Below are 24363 nucleotides of genomic sequence, written 5' to 3' on the forward strand. Positions count from 1 at the left end.
AGATGGAGGGAGAGAGGGAGAGAGGGAGCGAGAGGGAGGGAGAGAGGGGTGGAGAGAGTGAGGTAGCTAGGGATGGAGAAAAAGAGGGAGCGAAGGAGAGCGAGGGAGTGAGAGAGGGATGGAGGGAGGGAGAGAGGGAGGGAGAGGGAGGGAGAGAGGGAGTGAGAGACAGACAGGGAGGGAGGGAGAGAGAGGGAGCGAGAGATGGAGGGAGAGAGGGAGCGAGAGGGTGAGAGGGGTGGAGAGAATGAGGTAGCTAGGGATGGAGAAAAAGAGGGAGCGAGGGAGTGAGAGAGTGAGAGAGGGATGGAGGGAGACAGAGCGAGAGAGGGAGGGAGGGAGAGAGGGAGCGAGGGAGGGAGATAGATGTGTGTATGCCGGGTGTGGTGGCGCAGTTGAAGGCATCCGCTGCAGGGACCTGTGATCAACCTCATGGTCTTAGGTTTTTTTGTTCATCTAACCCCGCCCCCTCCCCCACTGACCCCGCCCCCATCGGTGCGGCCCTCAGAAACAAACCACGCTGTAAATTTGGCCCCCAAGAGAAAGTTTGTGAGTACCCATGCTCTAGACATAACATGCACGCAGCTGCAGCTAGCTGAAATTCTGGCGTCTTAATTATCACATTGCATGCATGATTGAGACCCTCTGAAGAAAATCCATTTCCAGAGAGACAGAGAACTATTGCAGATCCTGGTGTGATTCACTTCTGCTGATCTTGGAGGTATGGGGTTCCCCATTCAAGCCTAAGAGACCTTCTAATATTATATAAAACATAGATCCTAGCTAGGGAGGGTGGCATACAAGGCACTATAATATCTGTTTCCACCATCATTATAATATGATTTCTCCTTTTGTGTTTTATGGAATTGTAACAATGCTGATCGTATTATTTCTAATCATATGCCTGCTTATGCTCGCAAAAATCCTGCAACTTAGAGCACGTTGTTAAAATAAATATTTTAAACTTTGTGTCTCTTTTTTTACCCATGTTGTGGACTGGTATGAGAATATAACGAAAGAGGGTTCTTGATTCCCACCATTCCTGAGATTAACCTAAGTCGCATGTTCTGGGTTGTCTAATCATTGGTACCTTTGCTATAGGACGAAGAGCTAATGTGACACTGATGCTAGTCGGTTAGAGGTTCTAGGTACTGAGGAGAGTTTTTGGGTCCACCACAATTCACTGATGTCCTGGGTCTTTGTGCACAGTTCTGTGTATGAGCAGAATCCCATCAACAATACTATGCTGAGCCCATGCTGTCTGACGATGGCGGCCATGTAGATGTTTAAGAGCATGGGGCTGAGTGATGATCCCTGGGGTACTCTGCAGTTGATTTCCGTGGGTTCGGAGAGGAAGGGAGGGAGTTGAATCCTCTGGGTTCTGCCGGAGAGGAAGGATTGGATCCAGTTGAGGGTGGCTCCTTGTATCCACGCGTCGTGAAGTCTGGCTGCGAGCGTGCGATGTGACACTGTGTGGAAGGCTGCAGAGAGGTCTAGAAGGATAAGGGACGCAGTGTGTCCCTGGTCAAGTAGCATGCGGATGTCGTCAGGGGTGGCGAGAAGGGCAGTCTCGGTGCTGTGGTTGGTGCGGAATCCAGACTGAGAGGCGTCTAGGATGGAGTTCTCTTCGATGAAGGCGGTCAGCTGGGCGTTTACGAGTCTCTCAGTGACTTTGGCCGCAAAGGGGAGAAGAGAGATGGGCCGGTAGTTTTTCAGGTCCGTAGGGTCGGCCTTTGGTTTCTTGAGGAGGGGTTTCACCTCTGCCCGTTTTCAGTCTTCTGGGCAGATGCTGGATCTGAGGGAGGTGTTGATGGTGCATCCTAGTTCGGGTGCAATGATGGCGGCGGCCCTGTGGAATATGTGCGGTGGGCAGGGGTCCGTTCGTGCTCCTGAGTGAGTTTTCTTCAAGGTGGCGGTGACGAGTTCGACATTAGCGGGATCCCAGGACGTGATGGTCAGCTTATCGGCGGTGGTCCGTAGGGGGGTGGTGTCCGGCACTGGTTCGCTGAAGTTGTCGTAGAGGACCTTGATCTTCAGATGGAAGTAGGAGCTGAGCTTGTCGCAGAGTTCCTGGAAAGTTGTGACGTCCGTAGCTTCGCAGGTGGGTTTTGCGAACTGCTGGATGACGTTAAACAGTTCCTTGGCATTGGTCGCGTTGGTCTGGACTTAGTCTCTTATGAAGGTCCGTTTGGTATCCATTATGCGCTGGTGGTATTCCTTCAGGGCGCTCTTGTGGTTCTTCCGTGCTTCCGTGGCTTTCTCGTTTCACCAGGTTTTCTCTAGGCGTCTGCATGAGCTTCTGGCTTCTTGAAGTTCTGTGGTGAACCAGGCGGCCTTCGAAGGGCTTTATTTGGTGGGGAGGCGGAGGGGTGCAAGCTTGCTGGCGCAGCAGGAGACCCAGCTGTGAAATTCCCTTGCTGTGGAGTTGGCGTCAGTCGTGTTGCTGGGGGGGTTTGACGGAGGGTGGACTTGAGGGGTTCCTCCGTGACCCTTCTCCAGTTCCATCGTGGCGGGCGCGGCCCGAGTTTGGGTGTGGTAGTGGTGTTGAAAGTGATATTGAAGCAGTGGTTGTCCGTCCACAGGGGCTGGGTGGTGGGGCTGAAGCGGATGTTTGTTCCTCCCATTAAGATGAGGTCGAGGGGGTGGCCCGCTCTGTGGGTGGGCGTGTTGACGAGTTGCTTCAGGCCTAGGTAGGTGAGGTTGTCTAGGAGAGTGGTGGAGTCGGGGTTGTTGCCGTTGTTGAGGTGGAAGTTCAGGTCACCGAGTAGGATGTCCGTAGAGGTGATGGCGAGTGGTGTGGCGAGCAAGGCGATGGTATATGCAGGCTGGGTGCGAGGTCCTGGCGATCGGCAGACGAGGGTGCCGCATAGTGTGGCCTTGGGGCTGGTATGGATCTGGAAGTGGAGGTGTTCTGTGTTGGAGTGGGGGTCACTCGTGCAGGTTGTGGAGAGTCGGAGGGGGGTCTTGTGTGCGATGGCGAGTCCTCCTCCTGGGCGGTGCGGGCGGTCCTTTCTCTTGTAGCTGTCGGGAATGGCGGTGGCGATGTCGGGGTCAGGGGTGTCACTTGTCCAGGTTTCTGTGAAGAAGGCGACGCCAGGCGAAAGGGCGTCGATCAGGTCTCAGATTTCTACGCGTATTGGTGCAGGTAGCGTATGGTGAGAAAAATGCAAGTCAGGGTTTCGGTGGAGCGTGCGTCAGGCGGGCCTTCGGCGGTCGTGGGAGCTTTGTCAATGGTGAAGGATCTGGGGCAGGGTCTGCACGAGAACTGCCCATGGGTGGTGTTCGGCGAGGATCTTGCGCTTTCGGCGAGTCTTCTGGGATTGAGTGTGTGGAGGGTGGTTGAGTCGTAGCGGTGGGGTCCTGGAGAACCAGGGTTCCTGACGCTGGTCAAGTCGCGGACGGTTTTGCCTTAGGCACGCCAGCGGCGACCGCACAGCGGTTGCCTTAAGTAGGGGAGGGGGCGGGAGCAGCAGTAGGGGGGCGGGAGCAGCAGTAGGGAGGCCGGAGCGGGGATTAACTGGGCGGGGCAGCAGCGGCGGCGGTAAGATTATGCCAGTAACGCGGGGAAGAGTAAAACAACGTAATACAGTACATCGGCCTGGTCACCCCCACGCTCCTGTACCTGCTGCCGCTGCCGCAGCCCCAGCCTCCCGAGGGCCGCCGAGCCCACACCAGCTTTTCCCGCCGCCCCAGCCTCCCGAGGGCCGCCAAGCCGGCTCCAGCTTTTCCCGCCGCCCCAGCCCGTGGCCCCGCCCCCCCGACAGCCGATTGGCTCGCGCTCCCGCCTCCCCGCAGACCCTTCCGACCGGCTCCCTTCTTAAGGGGAGCCAGAGCAAGCTCCAGGGAGTGACCACTGCGCCTTCGGCCTGGTCACCCCCACGCTCCTGTGCCTGCTGCCGCTGCCGCAGCCCCGGCCTCCCGAGGGCCGCCGAGCCCACACCAGCTTTTCCCGCTGCCCCAGCCTCCCGAGGGCCGCCAAGCCGGCTCCAGCTTTTCCCGCCGACCCAGCCCGTGGCCCTGCCCCCGACAGCCGATTGGCTCGCGCTCCCGCCTCCCCGCAGACCCTCCCGACCGGCTCCCTTCTTATGACGTCCCCAGAGCGACCGCGCAGCGGACGCGTGCAGCGGGAGCACCGATTGAGCGCCGAAGGTGCGCCAAAGGTAAGCCCGTCTACGCCCGTCCGCGCCCAGCGCCAGGACCCCTGGCCCCCGCAGACCCCAGCCCACCCGCCGAACGTACGACGCCGCCACCCTCAACGCACTCAACGCCGGCCGAACCCCTGGATGCTACCGAGCTACCCCGAAACGCACCCACGGACCCTTCATCTGCCAGTCCTGCAAGTTCTCCTGCACCCGGACCTGCACTGCACCAGCGTCCACCAAGCAGAACACCAGCAGCAACCAGCTGAAGTGCATCCTGCTCAACCCCCGCTCCGTCCACAGACACGCCGTCGAGCTCTGGAACCTGCTCGACACCACAACCCCAGACGTCGCCTTCCTCACGGAAACCTGGATGAACGCCTCCTCAGCGCCCGACATCGCCATCGCCATCCCAGACGGCTACAAGATCATCCGGAGAGACCGCGTCAACCAGACAGGAGGAGGCATCGCCATCATTCACAGGAACACCATCCGCATCACAACCAACACCGACGACACCATCGCACCCGCCGAACACCTGCACTTCCAGATCCACGTCAACCCCAAGACCACCCTCAGAGGCACCCTCATCTACAGACCCCCGGGACCACGCACACAATTCAGCGAGGACATCGCTGACTTCATCAGCCCGCTCGCCCTCCCCTCAGCCGACTACATCCTCCTCGGGGACCTCAACTTCCACCTGGAGAACAACGACAACCGCAACACCACCACCCTGCTGGAAAACCTCGCAAACCTGGGACTCAAGCAGCTGGTGACCACCCCCACCCACCTCGCCGGACACACACTCGACGCCGTCTTCTCATCCAGCATAGACATCGCCTTCAGCCACGCCACAGGACTCCACTGGACGGACCACAGCTGCGTCCACTTCACCTTCAGAAGAACGACGACCCACCACCACCAGCAACAGGTTGCCCGAAGAAGCTGGAACAAGATCACAGCCGACCAGCTCGCCGCTTCCCTGAGTCAGCACCCTCCCGCCAGCTCAGCGAACCCCAGCCAGGCCGCCGACAACCTCACGAAGTGGATCAGCAACTGCGCGGACGAACTCGCCCCTCTGAGGACCCCGCCCAGCAGACCCGGCAGCAAGAAAGCCCCATGGTTCACCGACGAACGCAAGAGCTCCAAGAAGAACTGCCGAGCCCTCGAGAAAGTCTGGAGAAGGGAACAAACACCGGACAACATGACCACCCTCAAGCTTGCCACCCGGAAGCACCACCAACTGATCCGCGCCACCAAGAAAACTGCATTCAAGGACCGACTGGACAACAACTCACACAACTGCAAGGAACTCTTCAACATCGTGAAAGAGCTCTCCAACCCCAACGCCGGAAACAACGACATCACCCCATCGCAAGACCTCTGCAATTCCCTCGCCTCCTACTTCCACAACAAGATCGCGGACATACACAACAGCTTCAGCATTCAACCATCGCACACAACGACCGCTGCAACGCCGCCCACCACCACCCTCCGCGCCTGGACTCCGATCAGCACCGATGACACCGTCCGCATGATGAACTCCATCCACTCCGGATCTCCGACCGACCCCTGCCCTCACCACGTCTTCAACAAGGCCGACGCTGTCATCGCACCCCACCTGCGGGACATCATCAACACCTCCTTCGACACCGCCACCTTCCCGGAGAGCTGGAAGCACGCCGAACTCAGCGCTCTACTAAAGAAACCAACAGCGGACCCCACCGAACTCAAGAACTACCGCCCCATCTCGCTCCTCCCGTTTCCAGCCAAAGTAATCGAGAAGACCGTCAACAAACAGCTGGCCGCCTTCCTCGAGACGAATGGATCCCTCGACCCCTCACAGTCTGGCTTCCGAGCCAACCACAGCACCGAGACCGCCCTCATCGCTGCCACCGATGACATCCGAGCCCTGATGGACAACGGAGAAACAGCGGCCCTCATCCTCCTAGACCTCTCCGCGGCATTCGACACTGTCTGCCACCGCACCCTAGTGCAGCGCCTCAGCAACGTCGGAATTCAGGAGAAGGCACTGGAATGGATCGTCTCCTTCCTCGACGGAAGAACACAGAGAGTCCGTCTACCACCGTACAAGTCAGAGGCCACCGAAGTCATCTGCGACGTCCCTCAAGGATCCTCGCTGAGCCCCACCCTCTTCAACGTCTACATGAGCCCCCTCGCGCCCATCGCACGCCAACACAACCTGAACATCATCTCCTACGCCGATGACACCCAGCTGATCCTCTCCCTGACCAACGACCCCGCCGCTTCCAGAGCCAACCTTCACGAAGGGATGAAAGATGTAGCCGAGTGGATGACGACCAGCCGCCTGAAACTGAACTCAGACAAGACGGAAGTCCTCATCCTGGGCTCCTCGCCCTCCGCCTGGGACGACTCCTGGTGGCCCCCCGCCCTGGGCATCGCACCCAAACCGACAGACCACGCACGCAACCTGGGCTTCATCCTGGACTCCTCCCTCTCCATGACCAGACAAGTCAACGCCGTCTCCTCGTCATGCTTCAACATCCTGCGCATGCTACGGAAGATCTTCCGGTGGATCCCCACCGAGACCGGGAAGACGGTCACCCAGGCCCTCGTCACCAGCCGACTGGACTACGGCAACGCCCTCTACGCCGGAACCACCGCCAAGCTCCAGAAGAGACTCCAGCGGATCCAGAACGCCTCAGCCAGACTCATCCTCGACATCCCCCGACGCAGCCACATCTCCGGACATCTGAGAGACCTGCACTGGCTCCCCGTCAACAAGAGAATCACCTTCCGTCTCCTCACCCACGCACACAAAGCCCTACACGATCTAGGCCCGAGCTACCTCAACAACCGCATCAACTTCTACGCTCCCAAACGCCACATCCGATCAGCCAGTCACGCCCTCGCCGCCGTCCCCCGCATCCGAAGAACGACAACAGGAGGAAGGTCCTTCTCCCACCTGGCCGCCAAGACCTGGAACTCCCTCCCGACCGACCTGCGCCTGACCCAAGACCACCTCTCCTTCAGGAAGAAGCTCAAGACCTGGCTGTTCGAGCAGTAGCAGCACCCCCCCCCCCCCTAGCGCCTTGAGACCCTCCGGGTAAGTAGTGCGCTCTATAAATGTCCTTGATTGATTGATTGAAGGAAAAAGTGAGGAAGCAAATTAAGGAACGCACAAGTGGAAAATATCACAAAAACGTAATGGACTGCAGGCAGAGGAGAACCTGCGGCGCAGGGATGGGTTGCCGGCTCCAACCCTGCTTGGAGAAGGGCTCTGTGCTGGAGCAGTCCGGCTGAAGGCGGAGCTGCTGGAGAGAGTGTTGGCCTTGGACCAGAGGTCCAGGTTTCACGCGCGCTCCCCCGCAGCGGTTGCCGTAAGTAGGGGAGGGGGGAGCAGGGGTAGGGAGGCGGGACCGAGGCTGAACGAGGGGCGGGGCCGCAGGGGCAGCAGCGGCAGGAAGATTATGCCCAGTAACGCGGGGAAGGGAAGAGAAATAACAACGTACTATATACAGTACACAGGGCAAAAGTGAGAAACAACACAGTAAAATACCCCCCGTGTGTGTGCTGCCCTGTCGTTTGAGAAAGGATACTTTCCTTGTGTTGTGTGTGCCTGCTTTTTGACAGGATGTTGTGCTTCTATTTCTGCGTGGATGCTGTGATAGGATGCTGTACTGTGTGTGTGTGTATGTGTGTGCTGTCCTCTGTGAAAATATGCTCTCCTTTTGTGTGCCTGCTGTTTGACAGGATGTTGTGCTTCTGTTTCTGCATGGCTGCTGAAATAGGATGCTGTACTCCCCGTGAGTGTGTGTGTTGTTCTCTGTGCAGGGTGATCTCCTTGTGTGTGTCTGTTCTTTGTACATGGGTTGTTCGTCCCTGCGTGCATAGCTGCTCTGAGAAATTATGCTCTCATTGTGTGTGCATTCTCTTTGAAGGATGTTGTACTTCCCTGTGTGCATACTGTCCTCTATGACAGGATATTCCTTTTGAGTGTACCACCTGTGGGACCAGGTCCTCTACTTTACGGTGTGTTTGACTGCTCCATGATGGTGCTCTAGTTATTTTTGAGTCGCTGCCCCTGAGAGGCTGCTAGACATTTCATGTGTGTGCTGATCAGTAGTGTGTGCTGATCAGTAGTGTGTGCCTTTCTGTACTTCCATGGGGGTAAACCTCCTTAACCCCGCATGCTTTACTCCGCATGCCATTACCCCACATTTTTTACACCGCAAAATCTTTTACAACACAGGGCTTTACACCGCAAACTATTACTACGCATTCCCTGAAGTAATTCCCCAGAGGAGTTAAAATAGTGAATTGAGTTGTAATGGGAATGCGTTGTAATAGATTGCGTTGTAAAGCCCTGCGTTGTAAAAGATTTTGTGGTGTAAAAAACTCCAGGGTAATGGCACGCTGAGTAAAAGCGTGTGGGATAAAGTGTCATATTCTTCCATGGGAGCACTGCTGCTCCCTGAGGATGCTCTACAACCCTCTGGGATTGCTGCTTTATGACCTGTCGCTCGGGGCCTTGATTGGTGTGGAAGTGTAGAGAGGGAGGACAGAGCGAAGGATGAACAAACCACATGCACACGTGGTGGCTGAGTATCGATGGAGGAAGTAGAGATGTGTCCTCATCAAAGAGCAGCCACTCACATGCGTGCCTTCTCTGTAAGATACATTGGTTTCTCATGTTTGCTGATGGTCGGAGATGATTCCTGGTCCTTTACATGTGCTACTGCAGTAGAACGCACTGATATCTCCTTTGCCTAGGGGTCTCACCTCCATCATCTCTGTAGTGTCCATGTTAGTATTTCTCACTCTCTCACTTCTACACTTAGGGTTATCCACTCTTGGCATTGGTCTTTCAGCTGTAAATCACGGGTCACTCATCTATTCACCCCACGGGACACGTCATTAAAGTGATGATGAAATGACTGCGATGTAGCAATAGGACATGAGAGATGAGAACTTATTTTTTCATTACACTTCACCATAGAGTTTATGTAATTAGAAACGTTTAAGAAAGACTAAATTGCGTGTTTGCTCTTTCCCTACAGAACTGCATCTGCTCGCGATAACAGCTTTGTGGAAAAGATGAAAAAAACGGTGAGTGACATTTCCGTCTGTTTGCTGCAGTTCCCCTTCTCTTTGCTGTTTGAAATGTCCCATTTACAGGTGTTCCTCTCCTACTGCCCAATAGAGTGTGACATGGATGAAGCATCTGTCCTCTGATCCCTGGCCGCCTGTGTGCTCAGCATATGGGCCACGCCCTTCCCTCCCAGCACCCTCCGTGTCTAGGATGCGCAAGCCTAGTGGGCGGTACCATAAACCACGTTAAAGCTATTGCCCCTGCATGACAAGGGCAAGTAGTTCAGCTATTCAGACCAGGCTTTGTGGTCCGTGCCCGAGTCCCATTTCGGGAAGGAGATTTGGTCTACTGGCTAAGAAACTGAAATTGTAGACTGTAGACCAGAGACCGGGCTTTCAATTGAAAAAGTATATGATTCCAGGTGAAATCATATTTATCTCCCTGAGTTTTATATGTTTAAGTATTTAATGCTGAAAAGAACTGGTCTCACCATAGTGCTGCCCAAGGTTCACTTTCCTCTTTCCTCCTGATCACTTGACTTTATGCGCTGTACCTTATTTTGAAGATGTTGCAATACATTAAAGACATTGTACTCCTTCCTGGAGCGCCCTAAATGCTACAAATATTTTCTTTAAAAGTGCTCTACTTTCTTCAGAATTCTACTTATCTTAAATCTCGACCTTCAGAATCTTTGCTCTGCAAAACGTCTCGTACTTGAAGAGTCATGATTTGAGTGCATGGTGTGCAAGGACCAGATTTGTCCCCTGCCAGTCCTGCCTCTTGTGCCAGCCCTAACTGCCAAGTCAGGTCCTCCCATCAAATTTTGAGTGTTCCATGTACCACCCAAGATGGCAAAGGTATGCCCAGATGCTGGTCCTGTGCTCACTATTGTGGAAATTAGCCTTTTTAGGGGCCCACCGGTGCAGGGGTTCACCCTTATCTGCCCACTGGTCCTTGAACCAACAAAATCGAGATTGGCACGGAAGCTGGAATATCAAGAAAACCAGTTTATTAACACTCATGAGTGGGACTACATCAATACAACACCCTTGGGCACTGTATGAGGTAGTACAGGGAATACAGAAACCATGGTGCTTATATACCCAGTTTGTTGCTGAGTAAGCATGGAGACTCAAAGAGGAGGTACAGGCATATTACAGGAATAGTTATTGACTAACATGGGCAGACAGAAATCACTTGGTCAGCAAAGTGGGAGGGGAGTCAGAACTGCTTACTTCAGTTGGAATAGCCTGACAGTTACATTCTAAAACAGGTGCATGCTAGCAGCTACAGGCCTTTCTGAGCTCATACATTGCTCTAGCTTAGACTAGAAGGAGTTAACTAAAGTTTATGACTCAAGCAGAATAGAAAGGCAGGCAACAGGGAAGACGGCAGATTCACATGGCTAACACATGGCTAATGCAAATGGATGCCACAAACAAAATGGCTTCAGCTTATGCTTATGCTAATGGTAATTTCTGTGATTTCCGCATTATGACACTGGAGCCAAGCTACATCTGAGTGAGGAGCCGCAATCAGAGTGAAACCATTCTTGGGTTGCTTGCGTCCGGTTCAGGATGGACCTGGCAAGGCTGTTCAAGTTGGCTGTTCCTATTGGAGCAGGGTCAAGACTGATTTGTATATGGCTGGGTCCAAACTGAGGTGGCATGGTGGACAGAAGAGCAATAGGTTGGAATGCTACTCGAATAATTGCCAGTGGTAAGACAAATTCCAAGCATTCCTCCCCTCACTTTTTGTAGGCATGACCATTTCCCCGAGGCGGAGACTTAAAAAAAATAGAGCTCTTTGCTTGGTTTTAACATAACATCCACAATTTGTGCATATATTTCTATACATATGCATCAACATTGTTATTCAGATTGACGATGCAGTGGTCATATAAGCATATGTCCATCTAGAGCTTTGATATGGCATAAGAATCCCATTGCAACTAATCTCTTGCAATTCTAGTCTGTTGTGTTTTATTCACCATGTGGTCCTGCAGATAGACTCATGGATTGCAGCTGGTGTGGTGGGATATGGTCTTGTCTCACTGTGATTTTGAGAAATCCGTTGCATAATTGGGGTGTTGGCGCCTTCCAGTGCATTGCTATGCTGCATTTTCCTAGAAGTAAGGCCAGGTCTAAAAATGTGGATGTTTGTTTGGTTTCTGATGATCTGGGGAACAGCCCCAGGAGGCACAATGTCATAGTTTGAGGCAACTTTCGACCTGTCACATATATGGAAAAAGTCAGCCATTACAGTTTGGCATCTAGGTCATGTCGGCGGGAGCTCTGGGTATATTTTGACTTGTCTGGCCGGGGGAATATATGTGCAATGTAAGTAATTAAGTTGCTTCTATTTAAAACTGGTGTTCCTGCTGATTTTTTTTTTGTATATTCTAAAATGCGCTCCCATTCTTTATCAGACATATCTTCTTCCATTTTCTGTTCTTATTTGTTTTTCAAGACTGTCATGGCTGCTTAGTATGTTGGGTCTATCGGGTGCAGAGTCTTACAATACAAATTATAATAATTTCCGTGCCTCCTGACGCTGTAGCAGACCTTGGGACTTTGGGGCAGATTGTTGTACGCCGCTGTGCACGCTGTTTCCCGACCCGCGGCCAGGCTTGGCTCCGCCCCCCCACTAAAGGAACGACCGGCCGGGCTTTGCTCCGCCGGTCCAACAAACAACTGACCACAACCTCCAGGATCCCTTGGGGCAAACGCCCACGCCATCCCTCAGAGCGCCAGGAGGCGCTTAAAGCCGTGTCAGGGGCCGAGTCCCCTGGTGCCTCCTGACGCTGTAGCAGACCTTGGGACTTTGGGGCAGATTGTTTTACGCCGCTGTGCACACTGTTTCCCGACCCACGGCCGGGCTTGGCTCCGCCCCCCCTGCTTCAGTAACAACCGGCCGGGCTTTGCTCCGCCAGTCCAACGAACGACTGACCACAACCCCCAGGATCCCTTAGGGCAAACGCCCACGCCATCCCTCAGAGCGCCAGGAGGCGCTTAAAGCTGCGTCAGGGGTCGAGTCCCCTGGTGCCTCCTGACGCTGTAGCAGACCTTGGGACTTTGGGGCAGATTGTTTTAAGCCGCTTTGCACGCTGTTTCCCGACCCGCGGCCGGGCTTGACTACGCCCCACCGCTTCAGGTAAAGACCGGCCGGGCTTTGCTCCGCCGGTCCAACGAACGACTGACCACAACCCCCAGGATCCCTTGGGGCAAACGCCCACGCCATCCCTAAGCGCGCCAGGAGGCGATTAAAGCCGCGTCAGGTCCCTCGTCCCGCAAGGACGCGCGCGGGACGTGCCGGGCTAAGCCCGGGCAAAGGGTGGGCCGTCTGTGGCCGTCCGGGGCAGAACGAGGCAGGGTTGGGCTACCCCTCCAACATCCCTGAAAAGACTTGAGCAGGTACTGTTGACACCGATCTTGTATCACGAATAATGGGGAAACGGAAAAGCACGGAAGGGGGACTGAATGCTCCAATTAAAGTAAAAAAGCCAAGGAAGTCCAAGAAAGCCCTAAAACACATGGGGGAAAACTGCGTTATGAGTCGCATCGAGGGGCTGGTGGAGGACTGTGAACTCTTACTCAGGACAGATGACCCGTTAAACGGGAATGTTGTAGCAAATGTGGGGTGAGTTACTGAAGAGCAAAGTTGGACTGGCAAACAAGACCCTATAGTAATCCCGGATATGTTCTTAGGGAAAAAGCAGGGCAACAGTGTACCTGCAGAAGCAACTGATACTCCATGTACAAATGTGATTGTTAATACAGATTTAGAATTAGTAGCAATCTGCCCACCAGTAATTGAGCCCATTATAGTTTGTAAAAACAGGTTTTCTGTGTTAGCTAATATTGATACCCCTGATGCCGAGACTGTGGCCCAACCAAACCAACTATGTCCCTCACATTCGGTCTCAGGAATTAATGATATGGAACAGGGGGGATGTATAGAATCTTCTATGTCTTCTATTACCCAAGAGGCCAATAGCGTTGCCTTACTAGCACAGTAAATAAAGCCATATCTGGGGGAGGTACATGCTCAAACTGCTGTATGGTAACAAAAGCCGGGCTTGATAAATCGTTAGCCTGCCGTAATGAATCAGGCACAAGTACCCTGATGAAGGAGGAGAATAAAAATTAGCAAAGTAAGGAACGAGCACTGAATAATGGTACGGGGAAAGGAAGTAAGGGGCCTCTGCTGGCCTAACCTAAAGAAGCTGTTGGGCCCCCAAATGCAAAAGCTAGAGATATATCATCTGCCCCTAAACCTGGACATAGTGCCAACGCCAATACCAACATACCCCCCTTACGGTAGGACGACTTTTTTTTACCACCAGAAGCAAATGACCGAGTGGTAGTTCTTACGGGTGTACCACCGCTGAAAGCTAACATCCATGAGTCAACTGAGGACCTAGTGAGGAAGACAAAATATTGGCTAGACTGCAACCAGTGGGGAAATAACCTTAAAGTATCGCCTCACATTTTGATGGCAAGACGCATAGCATGGGTAGGACCAAATGCAAAGGAAATCGAGGGCGATTGCATAGTTGTTAATTTCAATAGAGTGGATTTAGCAGGGAAGATATGCAGGACTGCTCACCTTAGGGCTCAGGGGGGTATTAAGGTTTTACCCCTGGCCTTTTTCTATCCACCAATTAAAGGGAAAAATCCAAATACTAAGCGAGGTCTAGGGGACACTTTACCCAGACTCAGTCAATATGCAAATAATGTAAAAAGTGGGGGAATAGTATCTGGCCCCCAATTTGCAAGGAGCCTAGTAAATGTGCGAGGGGAAACACAGATTGCAACTAGATTACCATCACCTACCACCCTTGATGAGAACGATTGACTGGACATAGGGATTTTTAACCAGAGTAGTCAGAGTAGCCATCCAGAGATTTCCAGTCCTCATGGGAAAAGTGAATCAAGCAGGCCCAACTTCGGTATCCTGAGCTGGAACATCGCCGGGCTAAGAAATAAAAAAGATGACCCTAAATGGCTGGAATTGATTAATCGGTTTGATCTTGTAGGGCTTCAGGAAACCTGGGAGTTGGAGGGAGACTGGTGGTTGGATGGTTATACATCTTTTTCCAACCCAGCGGAATTGGCTCCTTTTGATAGAGCCAAAGGGGGGCTCCTTTTGCTATTTTCTGTGAAATTACCGTGGCTGTATCAAAGGGTTGAAGTAGGCACACCCCATTGTTTAGCAGTGGAACTGAGGGAGTGTAACACTATAAAACTTCTGGTAGTAAACTTTTATAATTCGCCAGATTGCTCAAATGGAAATGAACATTTGCTGATTTTAAAATTATTCTTAGAGGATTATAGAGAAAAGCAAACCACTTATTACCTGATTATTCTTTTAGGGGATTTTAATATACACCCGTGTGAGCAGGATTGTCAGTGGGATCTGGATACCGGGGAGTCCACAGCCTATCCTACACCCCATTTTGAGCATAATAGACAGGGGGAATGCTTGGAGGAAGTCCTAGCGGCAGTGGATCTCTATGAACCCAATATATCAGAACAAATTAACAGGACCCGACGTTTATTGGTAGGGGTAGTAGCACTGTCATTGATTATATTTTTTTGTCACCCTTATTGTTGTCTAGTGTTATTTTTTATGGGGCAAGATACTCACATTTTAGTGATCACAATCCGGTTATTCTGGAATTAAAAAATGAATGTGGTCTGGTGCAATTCGGGAGACGCATGAGGGTAGAGGTCAGCATTAAACCAACTGATCAGGGAAGAAGGTTAAAATGGACATATCCCGTAGATTTTTTTAGACACCATTTTTTTGTCAGTAAAGGCCATGTTGAATATATGTCTGGATTCTATATCTGGGGATATGATTGTTATTGAGGCCTTCACTGCCATTTGTAAACAAATATCCTTGAATTTAATGGCCCAGGTAAAAAGGGGGCAACAAATGGCGGAGAAATGGTTTGATACCACCTGTTCGCGGGCACATAGCCTTTTAATGAGAGCCATTAAACAGACCCCACAAAATAGGACTAATGTGGCTATACTTAGAAAGGGCTACAAGTTAGCTGTAAGGGCCAGGAAAAAGGACATTAGAACGGAAGCTTGGGAGGCCCTGATGTCGGTTGATGTCTTAAAGAATAGCCGTAGTTTTTGGGAAATTGTAAATAAACCATTTTTTTCCGAAAACTGCAATAATGTGGTAGAATGTAATATCACTGAGGCACAATGGTTAGAACATTTTGAAGCTATATATGATACCCCCACATCGTTTGATCCTGCCCCTTGGGCTGTTCCAAGAGATTCAAACCAGCCTTTGAGTTTTAAAGAGGAGGAAGTAGTTTTGGCCATTAAGGCCATGTCTAGTAATAAGGCCCAAGGCCCAGACGGTGTCCCAGCTGATTTATATAAAACACATCCAGTTTTCTGGGCACAAGTTCTGACAAAATTTTTTAAAACTGCAGCAAAGGGGAATCATCCACCATCCTGGGCCATGTCTATTATAGTTCCTATTTTTAAAAAGGGCAACAGAGGAGATGCCCAATGTTATAGACCAATCTCTCTAATTGATTCGTCCGTAAAGGTCCTGGGGAGGGCGGTTTTAGGTAAAATGAAAGGATGGCTAGATGAGAATAATGTAATATCAAATTCTCAATATGGTTTTAGAAGTGGCAGGGGGACTCAAGATCAGTGCCTTACTTTATCCCTGTTAATTGGCAAATATACTTCAGCCAAAGGGGGAGTACTCCAGCTGGCATTTATGGATTTATAGTCGGCTTTCGACCTGGTAAACAGGTCAAAGCTCTGGACGATCCTCCTAGAGGTGGGGATGGAAAAAAGTCTCGTTCACTTCTTAGCTGACCTGCATCAGAACCTTATTGCACGGGTGAGGATCGACCAAGATGGGAACTGCACTAGGCACTTTAGTTCTGGGCGTGGAGTACGACAGGGTTGTATTTTAGCACCTTTGCTTTTTACTCTTTATATCAATAATTTAGGCAAGTTTTTAGATGTAGCCAGTTTAGATGTCCCCAAAATTGATCAGGAGCGTTGCCCGGTGCTTCTGTACGCCGACGATGCTGTTTTGTTATCTCGCACAGCAGTCGGCCTACAGAAGCTGCTGGTGGGATTTGGTAATTTTATGAAGTACCTGGATTTAAAGGTAAATATAGCCAAATCACATGTAATGAGTATAGGTCGCCAGAGTAAACGAAATTGCCGGGTTTTTTATTGTGAAGGCTCCGAAGTTACCAGGGTAACTTCTTTTATGTATTTGGGGGTTCTCTTTGATGAGAAAGGTACATGGGCTGCTCAATATAAACTTAAGGTCAATGGCATGGCTAGGGCAATTGCGGCCGTAAACGGATTTGCCAAACGGTTAGGAACCAAACCTGTTGAGGCAATTGTGAACATTTATAAAGCTAAATGTATCGCAATTGCCACATATAGCTCCTCTATCTGGGGGTATAGACCCATGGAGGGGATACAGCTAGAGGAGAGTAAATTTCTACAGGGTACATTATCGGTTCCCCAATCAACACCCACCTATGCTGTACATCAGGAATTGGGGGTGGGTTATATAACCGATACACTTAAGTTGGCGCCAGTTATTTTCTGGCTTAAATTATGGCTTAATCCCGAATTAGACCTTAATCACAGACTGATCAGAGATTGTCTCACTCTGGATTATGTACACAAGATTAGGTGGCTTGTTTATGTATGGGAAACATTGGTAACTGTTGGTCAACAGGACCTCTATGATGAACCTGGGTTGATTACGAAAATGGATCCCAGCGGGGTGAAGAAACCGCTTTTAAATTTGTGGGCAGTACAACAGGAGGAATTGGAGTTGAAAAAGTAACGGTAAAAGCACATTACCTTTTAAAAACTACGCCGTCGATGGAACCTTATCTGAAAACTGTGACCAGGCCTTTCCATCGTATACTCCTTACACGCTTCCGTTTTAATTTAATTCACCTTTCGCTAGGGAATTCCAAGGGGTGGTGCAGGCTGGAAGAACTAGGGCCATGCACCTGTGACAACTTTTCAGCCCAGGACACAATGCATTTAATAATGTTCTGTGATTTGTATAGTGACATCAGGAAGAGGTTTCTTTTCTCCTTACTAAAAAGAAAGGGTTTTATCCAAGTTAAGCCAGCCTTACTGTATTTACAGCTATTAAATGATCCAAATGAGATCTTTATATAGCCAGTTTTCTTATGGCAGCTGTTCGGTTGAGAAATAGCCGCAAGGAGAGCCCATAATTAATGAGGTTTTATTTTTGATTTTATCTTTTTAAACCTGGTTTTTATAATTGGTATTTTTAATGAGATTTATATCAAATATCTTGAATGTATTGTCACTTTTGTCCTGTAAATGCACTTTATCTGACCAGTACTGTATCGCGTTCTTTGCACATAGACTGCTATTGCCGGATTGTATTATACTGTGGACACTTTATACTGTATTTTTGCACATATATGTATGTAGTTTGTGTGTACTTTTATGGTTTTAACTTAACCGAATAAAGTGGTTTGACTGACTGACTGATAGGTCAGCTCGTACTGAGGCCGTGGGGCTGACTCACAAGTTGATGGGCATATTCATCCCCTGGCCCTCAAAGACCACTGAGCAGGGTTTCTCGGGTTTCTCTTGTAAAACGTGAGGCTATTTAGACAACCAAGCGTTAACCCATCCAGCCTCTGGAGGAAGGTTGGCACTGGGAAACGTTCCTTTGCGTGCACCGCCAGGGCAGGGCTACATTTTCAGGATTTACAGTAATGATAGTCCTGCAGTTAGAGTATTAATCTTCAGAAAGCAGGGCCAGTACCATGGTAGACCAGTTGACACTGCCGCTCAACAATTTCTAGTGGTACCAGCTGATGAGCCCTAGGGGCCACACCTCTGCCTTCACCCTCCTCGCCCCAGCCCAGTTCTCCACAAGACCAGCTGGTGTTAAGAACTGCGCTGTGAGCTCATTCCATTCTTCTCTTTCACAAATGCATAGAGAGAGTGGCAGCATCTCTGCATCTGAAAGAGCTAAAGCCACCCTCCACTCCAAGAAGCGGCTCTTGTCGCTCTTCAGCTCATTTTGAATCTCTTCAGCTCATTTTGAATCTCAGCAGTGCGACCTCTGACCTAATGGAACCGCTTTGGAGAACAAAGTCTTGTTCGCCACGCATTCAGTTCCAATCCCTCTTTTTTTCATGGTCATAATCATCTTTCTATCAGCAACACCGTCTCTGCTTTTTGCCTCGAATTTTGCCTGGTAAATGAATTCCGATTTATCAGGAGCTTCAATGAAGGTTCATGTGCGATGCTGATCAGTGGGAGGTGGGGGGACTGTCCATGTAGCAATTATTACATCAATGTATACAACGCCCTGCTATCTCAGGGATTTTGCTATTGCAAAGAAACAGCAAAATAAACAGTGGATTTAGTACAAATATGTCACATTCTACTTTTGTCAGGCACGTAGGAGGAAGGAAGAGGGGAAGATGTTGATGGAGCCTGTTTGTGGGCTTTCCATGCGTTCACACTCAAGTGCCTCTATTCTGAGGATAATTGGATTTACCTCCACCAAGTGTGTCAGAAGTGGTAAAGAGCGAAAGAAAATCAAGTGGAGGGTGTGAAGATGAGCGTCATTATTATACAATGTGAATGGATATGCTTCTAATTGTGATTCAAACCCTGATCGAGAGGCATGCAAACAGACAGCAAAAAACAATTGTTGAAATACATTTAGAGGACCAACAGTATATGTTTGGTTTCAAAAGTGTTTTCACAAAAAGATTCAAAGACATTTTAATATAGATAATGAATGTTTGATGCATAGGATGGTTGAGGCACATTGTATAGGAGACCAGAAGAGCAACACTCGCTTGGGGGTTGCTGTGTTATTTCATGGAGCACTATACAGAAATTCTCAGGAAATCCGTACCAAAGGACTATTGAAAAAACACACGAAAGCTGAGAAATATGATCTGTTGGTAACACACCACACGCGTTCCAGTGGATGGCAATCAGTCCTACGATATTCACAAGCCTGTCTTCATGGAGAAATTCACATTTCGAAGACCATTTTTTCCGCCATTTTTTGAAACGATGTGATCTCTGGTTCACTTCAGTGCAATATTACTCATGTGGAGAAAGGCATGTAAGTGTTTGTCGCACGTTCTATAATGGCACTTAATAGATAGTCAAGTTCTAAATGCATCACAAATGGTCACGTGGTTAGGCATGCTTTGCTTTCATGATTGTGAAATAGGTTTCAAGGTTTAGATGGCAGAACAATGAAGTCTCACCTGAGCAAGGCCTGTGGAAGCAGATTGAATTGTGGTGACCTAGGGCTCTGCTGAAGTGTTGAGAATTGCAATTCTATGAGGGGTGGGTTTGATTTAATGCACGCACTATGGACTAATAGCTATATTTCAATTCAACTCTTGTGACCACTGACAGCCAAAGAATGTGCAAGGAAATGCTCTGGGATGTGGTATTTTTTTCAACACACAACAAAATGTAAATACTCAAACTTTATGTCATGGGTACTCACAAACATTTTCCCGGGGGGTGCAAAGTTTGGCCTATGCCTGGTGTGACCAAGGCCCGCACTGATGCCAACTGGGGGTTTAGAGTGGGTGTAGCGGAAGCAAAGCATGTATATCTAGTGGCTGTGTTTAAAAATGAAGGTGTTCCTAAAGTTAAGGGCCTAGCTACTTCCTTTCCTTAAATGCAACAATTAACCTTTAAATAAGTGATTACTGCATATTAAAAATGTTTCCCATGTTAGTGCGGAGTCGAGTAAACCGCAGCCCAGTGCAGCTGCTGCCCATGGGGCATCATGTAAAGGTCAGAAGGACCGCATGCGGCCCCGGGCCCTACTTTGAGTATCACTGTTGTATGCATTCAGCAGTAAGGAAAGCAAAAAAAGAGCACATTTGTTTTTTACTTTTGATGTGTGCTGGAAGCAGAGATTTTAATAGGATCAAAAAAAATCAAGACACTTATCTTGGTGATGCACAAATGATAAATATACACATAAACCTGATCTCCACACATCATTTGTGTGCAATATAGTTCTATCACTAAAACTGTAGGTCTGTGCAAGTTTACTGGCTATTTCAATAGAAAATGTGTGGTCAGTGAATGACAGTGCGATACCACACAATGCTTTAGTTACATTCAAAAATTCCCCGTCCACATGTCCATTAAAGGTAGGTGGGTCGCAAAAGTTTATCTTTCTAAAAAGTGGATAATGGTTTCGAAAAGTTAGGTATCCACTGTCTTACTATATTATCTAGGCAATGTGTTACTTCATTGTGTTAATCTCAGTTTACTCAGGTACTAGTAATAGGGTCTTCGTGCTTTTAAAAGTGAACTAAAATCCCATCATAGTCTATTGTTCAAGTCAAGCCTGTGATTGTTTCCAATACTGAAATTATGTTGAGGTATTTTTAACAACTCCTTTTGGTTACGTGCAGTTTAAAAAGTTTTCTTTTAACTTGTGCTGTATATCTCAATCTCCTGGATCTCCTACTTTCATCTTTGGCGCCAAACACCTTCAGCTTCTGTTTAATTACTGAGGGCTATTCACAAAAACCAAATGTAAGTTACTTTAAAGTGTAGACTTACACTTTTCCACCCCCGTGAAAAAGGGGTTAGAGCCAAATTTGAGTTCAAATTTGCTACTGTCAAAAAGAAGCACTTGTAAGTCCAGCACCACACATGGCCAACCACTGATACCGGAACACCTTCCCAGAGAAAATAATAGAGGTGGAGACTTTAAATAGAACCCATCAGGAAATAATGTTCAATTACATTACTTACAATATTTAAAGATATAAATACATATAATGTAATGTTAAAAAAGTATTGAAAAAGAAAATCAATTTTAATCGCCTTATTAAATTTAAAAATTACTGCAGCATTGGATATGTATTAAAATGTTCTTAAAATAGTTGTACTTCGATACATCAGTTTTAATAATTCATACATAAAATAATTGTTTTACTTATGTGGGATTTTTTGTTTAGGATAATGACAAAAAAAAGTGATTTAATATATTTGAATTTAATATTTAATTCAAAATTAAGTTAATAGTGCTGTAACAATATTGTATTTTTGTTCTCCTTTTCTTGATCCCCTATCCACATACTCTGCATAGGCGGCCTTGATGACAGCCAGTAAATTGCAATTCTTCACTTAATCAGTGCTAAATCCAGGGTGACAAAATTATGAGACTTCCTAACCTGCTTGGGTGTGAGGATAATACCTAAGGCACAATGTTATAATAAAACATGAGTGTTAATGTTAGTCACTCTTCATTATCACCACCACACCTTTCCAGTAGTTTAATGCATACCTATATTGGTACTTTATAATGAAGAATGTGGCCTCGTTCTAATTGCATCTGAGGTAAGCAGTGGCTCTATTGTTAAATATCTTATGGAGCTGTGCAGGGGCAAGTTAAGTAGAGCGCTGGAAGTGGAAATTAGATCACTTATATTGGGCATCACTGGCTATCCGCTGAGCCTATGCACATGATGTCTCCCTTTATTTGTTGGAGAGGGATTCCTGAAGATGCAATCTAACCTTCAATGGATCGTTTTTGGGGGGGGGGGGGGGGGGGGGGTGAGGGAGGGAGGGAGGGAAGAGTGCAGGGAGTGAGTCATCTGGACTGTCGTAATTGCTTTATATACGTGTGATATCCATTTTTCAACCTCAGCCCTTCTCCTACAACACCTCAAACGCAGCAGACACAGGTGGAATTGCTGGGAAGTCGATCCATATTTCTCTTGGTTAGTTTTGCAAATTGAAGGAACTTCCTACAACCAACCTCAAATGTGTTGCATGCTTCCCGAAAATGTAATGACTTCCTCAGCTGGCTACAGGCCTTCCATCTCAACACATCCTCCATCCTTCCATTGTGAGATAGACATGTTTACTGTGATTTCACTCACCATAGGAGCAATGGAGCAAAGGGGACATTTTAGGATATATTTTACAGCCAGTGCCACCATTCACACCACATGTGGAGAATTCAATGTAGAATTCAATGGTTGATTCCTCTCTTGCATCAAGCGCACAGGAAGCAGGGAGGTGTGTGCCCTGCATCTGTCCCTTCCCCCCAATTCCTACCCTCTTTAAACCAATGGGCAGCTTGCTGAATCTGAGCAGCTTTATAAAACAGTTCCAAAGTATAGCAATCCTAGTCATCCCTCTATTCTATCTCTTTTTTTAAATGGGCTCACTGTACCCTGATCCTCTTCCCAGAGCACACCAGCGAGATCAACAGCATATCCAGGTCCTTAAATGTCGACCAGAGAATTGGGCACACAGAGTTCTGTAGGGTGGACAAGTAGCGTGGGAGAAACACTATATTGGCCAGGGCAATCCCACCCATCACAAAAATTGGCAGGGTGTTCCAAAAGTGCACTGAGTGGGCATAGCCACAGAGTCCCCTCACCATCTTGTACTTCTATTGTTTTTTAGCAGTGTGGGCGATCTGCGTACTAAGCTATCAACATTTTTCTGTTTCACATTTCATACCCAAGTTGGGTAAAGCGTGTGGCGGGTGTCTTGCATATGCTGCCAGTGGAAACAGTACTGTTTTATGTTTGTTATAGACTGGCCAGAATTGTTACCAAACTTAGACAACGTCTCAAACAATATGAGGACTGAAATCTGCAGTTGGGTCTGGAATAGGAAAATAAAATTGGCATACATTAATACGATGTGTTGTATCCCCTGTGGACATTCCTCAATTCCTTATATGCTCATGCACGTGTCTTGCTAAGGGCTCCACCACCAGGGAAAGCAACTGGGTTGAAAGCAGGCTGCCCTGCCTTGTACTTCTCCCCACCAATCAGCTATTTGAAATCAGGTCACCCAAGCATACCCTGGCAGACTCTTTCCTATACAGGAGCTTGACCCATGTTCTAAATTTAAATCCAAAGCCGAGTTCTTTCTTTTTTCTCTTTACTAAAATTGGTAGCCTGTAGTCCCATCCAGTGTGTCATATTGGTTTTCAGTATCCAGGGCTACATGGACAACCTCTAGGTTTGACTCAGTCGTCATATGTAGCACATTTGAATCGTCTCAAGTTAATAAGCGTTTTATGCCTGGGACTAAAGCTGCATTGGTTGGGATGTACTAATTGGGCAATCTTGGGCAAAAGTGTATTGGCCAGAATTTTAGCCAGGAGTTTGGCGTCTTTTAATCATGGACAGGGGTCTGTGAGACCCCAAATGCTTTGGGTCTCTGGCTTTTTTATTCTTCTTTTAAAATAAATATATAACATTATTTTAAATTAATACTTAAACATTTTTTTAATTATTTTTTTCCAAGTTTAAATTTAATTTATATGTCCTATACTTTCGGAAAATGTCTGTCACCAGAAGGGAAGTCTTAAAAAAAATGTATTTTCTTTATTATGTATTAGTAATTGTTGAAAGTGATGTATAAAATTAATTAAAACTATTAATTATTTTTTATAAAAATATTACCATCATTTTTTCATTAAAATATGTTTACATTAAATACAAATGTTTTATTTGTAAATAACGTTTACATGAAATTAAAATGTATATTTTTAACTATTTTAATCCATTTCATTTAACATTATTTCCTATTAAGGGAGTATTTTAAGTCACTACCTTAGTTGTATTTTGTGGAAGGTTGTTGTAGTTCCTGTAAGTGGCCATGTGTGGGCCTGGAGTTTCTCTAGCTCTGTGATGGAGTACATTTTGATTTCTTTTTCCTAGTAGTAACTATAGAAGTGTAGTTTGTGAATAGGAGTGGGCTTACTCTTTTGTGGGTGGCTGGATGCCCTCCCCTAGTCCTCTACTGTTAAGGCGGAGACATCTGCACAGAAAAATACAGGAAAGGCTGGATCAAATTAGCCTTAAGGACAATCCGGAAGTGCCTGGTGGGCTGGTCTGACAAGTGTATGGGCCCTTTTTTGGTGTGATTGTGATCCTGTTTTATGGTTTGCTGGGCTGGTTTTTTAGGTCTCGGCCTGTAATCGCATCCGAAGGATGCGTCAGGCTGGAGACTTATAGCGAGCTGACACGGGGGAATGACGGACCAAAAACTGTCACGCGCTTCTCCCCGGCTGGATTCAGCTGCTTGCACGCGCACCAACATTCACGCATGC

At 48.2% G+C, this 24363-nt stretch overlaps 1 protein-coding gene across 3 annotated transcripts in view; it reads left to right on the forward strand.

Moving 5' to 3' along the window:
• POR (cytochrome p450 oxidoreductase) overlaps positions 1–24363 on the forward strand; it is a 479949-nt gene that overhangs the window by 261284 nt on the left and 194302 nt on the right. For all 3 annotated transcript variants that reach the window (XM_078679631.1, XM_078679630.1, XM_078679632.1), the window contains one exon: positions 9185–9233. In XM_078679631.1, the coding sequence (XP_078535757.1) occupies positions 9185–9233 (49 nt within the window). The remainder of the gene's footprint in view (positions 1–9184; positions 9234–24363) is intronic.

The sequence above is a fragment of the Lissotriton helveticus genome, chromosome 3_1 (assembly GCF_964261635.1).
Source record: "Lissotriton helveticus chromosome 3_1, aLisHel1.1, whole genome shotgun sequence".
Classification (NCBI taxonomy): Eukaryota; Metazoa; Chordata; class Amphibia; order Caudata; family Salamandridae; genus Lissotriton; species Lissotriton helveticus.